General features: G+C 39.9%; 1 protein-coding gene across 1 annotated transcript in view; it reads left to right on the forward strand.

Annotated features, from left to right (window-relative positions):
- Window positions 1–7,871, forward strand: part of EIF3A (eukaryotic translation initiation factor 3, subunit A) — a gene marked incomplete at both ends in the record, with an annotated part of 28,095 nt that extends 20,224 nt beyond the window's left edge. The window contains 5 exon segments of the mRNA XM_009698054.1: window positions 375–463; window positions 4,966–5,421; window positions 5,423–5,748; window positions 7,078–7,252; window positions 7,702–7,871. Coding sequence (XP_009696356.1) covers window positions 375–463; window positions 4,966–5,421; window positions 5,423–5,748; window positions 7,078–7,252; window positions 7,702–7,871 — 1,216 coding nt within the window.
- Between the last annotated feature and the right edge of the window lie 893 nt (window positions 7,872–8,764).

Genomic DNA, 8,764 nt, shown 5'->3' on the forward strand with positions numbered 1-8,764 from the left:
TTCCTGCTGTCATTAAGCAGCAGGAAAAGTGAAACTGCTAGAACTTCTTTTTTGTGCTATGGCTCACTGTAGCTGATGTTCATACACTTGTTCATAAACTTTTTAGTGTATTTGCGTATATCCTACCCTACTAGTGAAGTATGTGGCACAAAGGGAACCATATTGTTTTTTAAACTGCGCCAAAACCAATAAAGTTAGTCAGTTAAGACCATACTTAAGTTATTCAAACTCCTGATGGCTCAGTATTCTCTACGGTGTATGTAACAAGTGAGTTTTTAATGACGTAGTATACTCTGAAAGGAGTAAATTATATGTTGAAAATCTTAACTGTAAAGTATTCAGAGAGAATGTTCCTAATTTCTTTTGACATACAGGAATCTCGTTGGGGTGATAGGGAGTCTGAAAGCTCCTGGAGAAGAGGTGGTGAGACAGAATCTGAATGGCGGCGAGCACCAGTGGAAAGGTAATCGTTGGGTTACTAAGCACCAGTTGTATTGGGCTTAAAATATGTAGGCTCCCTTTTTGTTGCTACTGCTAAAGTTGCACTAACTGAATAATATCTCATGCCTTTACATCTCTGAAAGTTACCTTCTATTAAAAAAATGCTTTGTAAGGATATCAAAATGAGAGAGAGGTTTTATCTTGGAAATGCATTCAGATAACGTTCCTGGTTTATTTAACTTAGATATGTGAAAGCTAGCAGACACCACCTGCATGTGATAAACAACTTGCTTACTTGGTTTCTTTTTTAAATTAAAAATTTCTGTCCCGGTCAAACATTGATGTCAGTTGTATAAATACAGGATGGGGAAGAATGACAAGCAAATGCAGGGTTCCTGCATGGTGTTTGAGATTTTCCATTGGGGAAACTGACACTAATATGTAAGAATTGTAGAGTCAAAATTCAGAGTGTTAAACTATTCAAGTCCCAGAGCAAGTCACAGGGCAGAAAATATGTGCCATAAACTAAAACAAGGTTCTGAAAGACTATTGAACAGAGAAGGAAGGATTTCTGAAGGAAGACTATTCTGAAGGTACTTTGTACTTTTAAAAAAAATAAAACAAAAAACCAAACAAATGCTTGTTCACATCTATGTATTTCAGGGGTTTTGGATACATTCACTAGTAATGAAGACTGTTTATACAGGTGTGGAAAATAAGATCTTTAACATTTGTCCATCCCTCTGCTCGACAACAGGATGAGCTGTACCTAAAGTATTTCTGATAGTGCACGTCTAGTTCTTAAAAGCCTGTGCTGATGGAGATACCACTGCTTATTGCAATTGGCAGTATGTTTTGTTGCTTAATTAGCCTTCCAGGTAGTTAGATTTTTATAACTGTCTAACCCTAATTTCTAGTGCAGCAATTTAAATCCATCACAGCTTACAGTGGAAGCAAATTAATTTACTCTTTCTCTGTCTAGTAGCTTCTTCTAACATTTTGGAAGAGTATGATCTCTTGATAAACAAAACAGCCTTTCAGTCTTTCCTTAAAAACTGTGTTGCCATTCTTGATAGTGATCCACTTTCTCATGAATTGCAAAATCAAAAATTGGGTGAAGCCTTTAACTGTTAACATGTTGCAGAAGTGTTTAATGCATCTATTTATATCCTTCATTGTCATTTTTTTTTCGCACAGAATGATACAGGTGACCCATATTCATTTATGAATTGTTATGATTATGAATCGTTACAGCATAGAGTTTTTCTGAATAAGTATTGTCTTAGTCGTTTCTCATTCAACTTTTGTAGAAATTGAGCCAAGTGACTGCTGAGGAGTTAAAATTAGGCATATTTTGGATTACTACATAGCATGTTCAGTAAAACTTTCCTTCTCTCTTCTACTAAAAGAAATATACTGAGGAATACTAAAAGGAAATGCTGATAGCAGTCAAAATTAATATATGTGGAATTTTAAGTAAAGCACTATTTCTCAGTTATTTTCTTTTTGCTGAACTTGGGAAGTAACAAAGTAAAAGTGATGATGTGCAGACATAATTGCAGAAGAAAGGTGTAATTCTACATTCTTTAGTAACCCCTAGTCTACCTTCAGTTGAAGTTTAACCCTAAAGGGAAAATGTGTTGGATACAAAAACAGCAGTGCAAACTGAACTGTGAGTAGAGTAATTCCAAAATTATTTCTAAATAAAGGCAGTGACACAGAGGACAGAGCATCAGATTTAATTTGCAGCATGTATTTAGCTGTAAGTACAGCTATCGGATATATGAATTAAAAAGTCCTTATGGATGCTAGTACAAGGAGAGAAGCTATAAAGTTTGTCTCGTAGACAATTTCTCATGGAAATGGCACAGTCCTGGCGTACATGCCACACTGGTACACAGGTCCTTACAGTCATGGAGCAACCAATTGTACTATGCAGGAATCCCCAGAGTGCTGGATTCCAGGTAATCAGCATGTTTCAGTGTTCTCAGTCTTTTCCATACCATGGTTCCAGTTACAAGAAAAAACAGGTTACAGAAAGACAGAAGAGTCCAGCAAAGGCTGTCTGTCTCATGGACAGCTAGTGGTTTTGTTACGAGCTATAACTAGACTGTGAGTATTTGCTTTGTTCCTTCATTGTGTGAGAAAGCTGGTTATCATAAGAAACAGAGGAAAATTAAACTAATGATGTAATAAAATTTTGGAAGGAAGAGAAGAAAGTCAATCCTGATATAAAAAAAATTGCAAATATTGTGACTGCAGGAAAAAGAGAGTTTAACATAGAAGTGCTATGTAGGGGTTAAATTAAAAGCCAGTTGATTTAGTAGAAAGAAGTCATTTTATGGTGGTACCTCTTGTTCTTTCTCTAGATCACAGAAAAACCATAAAATGCTGTCAGGAACTGGCCACTTGCTCGTTGAAGCAATGAAATGGCAACTACTATAGACCTGGTATTCACTGAAAGTGTCAGGGAAGTGCTGCAGGCTGTCGTACTTAGCTCATTAGAGTTATTACGGCTACAGATTGCTATCCGAAAGGATCAACAAATGCTTATGTGCTTGTGGTCAAGAAATACTAAAAAGCCAAAATGTGTAGAAAAGAGGAGTTGACCTGTATTTTGTGTCTGTGCTGTTTGTGCCTGAGTTCAGATGAGCAAAAAAAGTTACAAAGTTGTAACAGTGGTAGAAGCTGTAGTGTGAACTTTGCCAGCAAATTTCTGCTTTATTTGGTAAAGCTGTCTGCATGCTTTCAGCTCTTGTAGATCTGTGGGTAGGGTTTTTACAAGTTATTGAAAAATGGGTTATATAATAGAAACTGGATTGCATTACTACCAGTGACTGCCATTCAATAATACTCAATATTCATGCATCCCTCTGTTCTTATAAAATTATCAGATGCTGTTTGACTCTTAATTTCAGTAAACTTTTAAAGTGGGAGTTAGGATTTCTAAGAGGAAAAGGAGGACAAAAGCTGAAATATGAACACCGAAGTTGTCAAACAAGAAAAAAATGCAGAAACAACGGAGGCATAATTTCACCTGCAAGTAATAGTTTAAAAATTACAGTAGTAATAGTTTAAAAATAGATTTAAAAATTCTAAAACCCTGAAACAATATCTACGTATGAATGAATTAAATACTTGTTCATTTGATGAACTTTCTAACCTTTTCTCTACATGTCTTTTACGTTAAAACAATCACATTTTTCAAAGGAGAGGGTTATCCAATTCGAGTCTAAATGGAAGTTAAGAATCTCCATGTCTTGTTATTATCTCACAGCTCAGTGTTAATTGCATTCTCCCTTACTCTTCCAAAACAAGGAAATACGCTGCTCCCAATGCCTTGAAACTCTTGAGATGCAGAGTTGTCAGAAACTGTTGCCTCTTTGTTCTCACCTCTTGGAGTCCTACATCTGTTGTTTTGTAGCAAGTCATTGCTGTTCTTTTGGTTACATTTTAGTAGCATAGTGGATTTCTAATCCTGTGGGGTTTTTTTTGGTTTGGTTTTGATTTTATATTTTGAATCCATGAGATTCAACCCCAGTGCAGCTTCTCTTCTCTTGCCAAGAAGCAAGTACCAGTACATCTCTCTGATGTACTATCCTTGTTTCTTTTTATTGTTGAAGAACTAGCTTAGAAAGGTTAATTTCCTGAAATAGAGAAATTAATCTGGTGACAAAGCCAAGGTTTATGGTCTAAATGTATGTGTAAAATCCTGTGGACACTAAACTAAAGGGTGCATCTGGAGAAGTGACAAGAGCGGAAAGCTCTAACCGTTGTTCGGCAGTGTCTGATCTTTTCAGTGTTACAAATCCAAGCATATTTCAGAAATGAACTGATGACTCAATAGCCTAGGGAAAATTCTCACCAATTCTTTACTTCCCACATACATCCTCCTAAGGAGAGTCCATGCAAGCACTGATAGCCTGCCAGAGCCTGCTGCACCCTGCTTGTTGTCAGGCAGTAGCAGTGGATTGAGTCATGAGTTTACTACGTTGTCCTGCTCTGTCTAGTTGTGGATGCTTGTCAGTGAAGGTATTGCTAATCTGTTGGGCTGGAACTGTGCCAGAGCATATGAAAACAGGGATTGGACTGTAGGCTTGGCATGTGTGTGAAGAAAGGAGGGATACTTGCTTGATGGCTGTGGGTTTTTTTAATACTGGTTCTTTGAGACTTAGCTTGAGTTGTCAAATTAGACTTGGTGTAGAAGCAAAACCTCTTCTCTGTTGTGTGGCAGCAGATAACCAAGAGGGGCCTGTAGTTACCCCTTCAAACTGTAGTTTTGAAGGAGTTAGTAAACTGTTCAGCCTTTACTGAAGCTGTAGGGATGGTAACCTACCACTTTGCCATAGCAATGAAGGCAATTAGTGCATTTGAAAACTGCAAGCTCTGTAAATGTGTTTGCAACCACACGTCAGGTGGATACGTTCAGAAATGGCCTTGAGGGGTTTGATACTGTTGATGTAACATGTAAAACTTTCCCGGGTTTCACCTTCTACTTTTTGCTTATTCCCTGTGGTTTTATAGAGATTGGCGTCGAGGAGAAGCAAGAGATGATGAAAGACCTTTCCGACGAGGAGATGATCTACCACGACGAGGGGATGATCTGCCCCGACGTGGTGCTGCAGAAGAAAAGGAACGTCCTTCTACGGAATCAACGGAGGACAGGCCGCCCAGGCGTGAAGGGGATGAGGACAGGCCGCCCAGGCGTGAAGGGGATGAGGACAGGCCGCTCAGGCGTGGATTGGATGAGGACAGGCCACCCAGGCGTGGTTTGGATGATGATAGAGGGAGCTGGCGGGCTGCAGATGACGACAGGGGTCCCAGGCGTGCTTTGGATGACGACAGGCCACCTAGACGTGCTTTGGATGACGACAGGGGTCCCAGGCGTGCTTTGGATGACGACAGGCCACCTAGACGTGCTTTGGATGACGACAGGGGTCCCAGGCGTGCTTTGGATGACGACAGGCCACCTAGACGTGCTCGACAGAGGACCGAGGCGTGGGCTGGATGATGACAGGCCACCCAGACGGGCTTTGGATGATGACAGGCCACCCAGGCGTGGGCTGGACGACGACCGGGGCAGCTGGCGTGCTGCAGATGATGACAGGGGTCCCAGGCGGGGAATGGATGATGACAGGGGTCCCAGGCGGGGAATGGATGATGACAGGATGTCAAGGCGTGATGATGACAGGGGACCGTGGCGTAGCGCAGATGATGACAGGCTCTCCAGACGAGATGATGACAGGGGTCCATGGCGTAGCAGTGATGATTCAAGGCCAGGTCCTTGGAGACCATTTGGTAAACCAGGTAAAATACAATAATATAGCAAAATATAGTAATCTTCCCTCCAAAGTGTGTGTTATCCTAGTAGATAATGGATGTAATGTACTTGGTGCCAGAGATGGGAGAATCAACTCTGAAAACAATTAGATTAATTTGACTAATGTGGACAGTCCTTTACTTAGCATAATTAAACCTTTTAAAAAAAAAAAAAAAGCAGCAGTTTCTGTTGCTTGCCTGGAAGATACCTAAAGGTCACATAGTAATGCTGGTAATTTACCTATGTGCAAAACCAAACAAGTTGAATGCTCTGATGGGAGAGAAACATTCTCACTAGATTTGCACACCTTGGTCTCTTGCCCTGCCCCTTTATATGTCTGAAATTAACCTCCTTTAAGGAGAGTTCTGATACATCATTCAAGTGGGTCTGGTTTTGATAAGCCTTTTTTAGGTGTACAAAGATATTCCTGGTTTTACGATTCCTTTTTTGCTTTTTTGTCTACTTTTCTTGAAATCCTGCTTTGAGCAGGAATTTGGACTAGATGACTTTTTGAGTTCCCTTACAATCTGAATTCTCCTATTCTTGTATAGTTTATTTCTAGTCTTAAGTCTTCTTGATGGTGACTCAAACAACTGTTTCTGATTCTTTTCAGAACTGTTGATGATGTTTAAATGTTCCATATGATTTTGATTTCCTGGTTCTTTTTATTCAGATTTATGTATTCACAGGTGCCACATCAGCTTTTATAGACACTAGTTCTGTAATCCAAACCTATAGAAAAGTTATCTTAAATCTCAAAACTCGTACTCCAATAGCTTTCTGGTTTTTCTTATCTAGAGAATAAAGAACTCCCATTCATAAATAACTGAACGATATTACAGAATGCACTGTGTAAGTAGATGGTAAATGATAGTCATATTTTAAAGTAGTGCTTTAAAAAGCAGTAAGTTCTTAGAAGATTTGCTTGTCTAAAATCTCCTCACTTGTAGATTTTCACAAAGGAATCCGCTGTTTAAGCTACCCCTTTTACTTCTTCCTGCACTTGTTTTGCACAAGACCCTTGGGGAGTTTGTGGTTTCTGAGTGAAAACTGTGGGGTGTAATCAGCTCTGCTAAGCTGCTGCAGGCAGTCCTGATAGATGAGGTATATATTGCTGTCTTTATATTAAGCAGTTTCTACCGTGTTTTGTCTATGGCTCCCACTCAATGTGCACACTTTTTACAAGCATCTCGAGTTGGATCCTCAGGGATCAAAACTTGAAGAACCAGTTTCTGTGAGGGAAGTAAAGGATTCTTTGTCTGCAGAGAGATCAGAGGTCAGTCACAAATTCCTTTGACTGTGTTTCTTCCTTATAGGGGGATGGAGAGAACGAGAAAAGGCTCGTGAGGACAGCTGGGGGCCTCCCCGAGACTCCAGACCTCCAGGAGACCGAGAATGGGATAGAGACAAAGATCGTGATGAAAATGAGAAAGACCGTGAATTTGACAGAGATCGAGATTTTGATCGAGATGATCGTTTCAGGCGTCCCAGGTTTGACTTCTCTGTTTAAATACTTCTGGAATGTCTCTGTTATTATTTAAAAAAAAAAAAGTGCCTTGCTGATAAAGAACGTGACATTGCCGAGTGAAAGGAACAGTGGTTGGTTTGTATGGAATGAATTACTTTAAGGCAGTAAATGGATAGTGGCATTTTCGGGCCTTTTTGGTTTGTTATTTTTAAGACAACATTAACTGTTTACAGAAGGAATCCCAAAATGCTTTACTGCTTTTAATTTATTTATTTATTTATTATAATCTGTTATCAAGAGAATTTCATGTTATGCTCCAGAAAAACAGAATAGGTTTTGGAAGGATGTCAGTATGTTGAATAGAGACGCACTGGGCCTTAAAATATGTGTGTTGTGATTTATTACTGCTTCTTTCCGTAGCAAAGGTAAAGTCTTAACATTTAGTCTTATTTTGCGCTTTGAATGGCAAAAGGGATGACGCTGGCTGGAGAAGAGGACCAGCTGAGGAAACTTCTAGCTGGAGAGATTCAAGTCGTCGTGAAGAATGGGACAGAGGTGGTCGTGACATGAGAGATCGACGTACTGATGATAGAGACCCACCCCTCCGAAGAGGACCACCACTCAGATCTGACCGTGAAGAACGTATGTTTATTTTAGTGTTCCTAAAGGCTTATGTTCATTATAGGGCCTTCATGTTACTCTGGCAGTGCTAGGATGTGGTAAAATGGGAATAAGTTATATTTTCAGCCACTTAAACTCCTTCTGCATAAGCAAAGTAATAGAAAGAAGCTTTAGTGAAAGATTCAAGGGAGAAATCTGAATTAACTCTTTTTAGTTGTACTCTTTCCTATCATAGTAGCATTTCACATCTGCAGTAGAAGGATATCATTTTAAGCGTGTGGTTTTCATAGTAGGATTATGTTCAGGGTGGATCGGGGTTATCAAGATAGATGTCCCAGAAAGTAATTTCTGGCTCATTTCTTAGAGCCATTAAAATGTGAGGGAAACATTTCCAAACAAGACCTTACGGGTTTCACACTATTAATGGTATTGATTTTGATAATAACCTCTTTTAATTACATACATTAACCTGTTTTAATTATGTACATTTATTAATCCTGTGCTGTGTTGTAAGAAGACAATAACAGCAAATACATTTAGCCTGAGATACCACATCTTCCAATTCTGGCATTCAGAGAATCATAGAATGGTTTGGGTTGGAAGGGACCTTAAAGACCATCTAGTTCCAACCCCCCTGCCATGGGCAGGGACACCTTCCACCAGACCAGGTTGCTCAAAGTCCCATCCAACCTGGCCTTGAACACTTCCAGGGATGGGGCATCCACAGCTTCTCCAGGCAACCTGTGCCACTGCCTCATCGCCCTCACAGTCAAGAATTTCTTCCTGATATCTCACCTCAATCTTCCCTCTTCCAGTTTAAAGCCATTGCCCCTTGACCTATCACTCCATGCCCTTGTCAGAAGTCCCTCCCCAGCTTTCTTACGGGCCCCTTTTAGGTACTGGAAGGCTGATCT

The sequence above is a fragment of the Cariama cristata genome, unplaced genomic scaffold, assembly GCF_000690535.1.
Source record: "Cariama cristata isolate BGI_N322 unplaced genomic scaffold, ASM69053v1 scaffold234, whole genome shotgun sequence".
NCBI classification, from domain to species: Eukaryota; Metazoa; Chordata; class Aves; order Cariamiformes; family Cariamidae; genus Cariama; species Cariama cristata.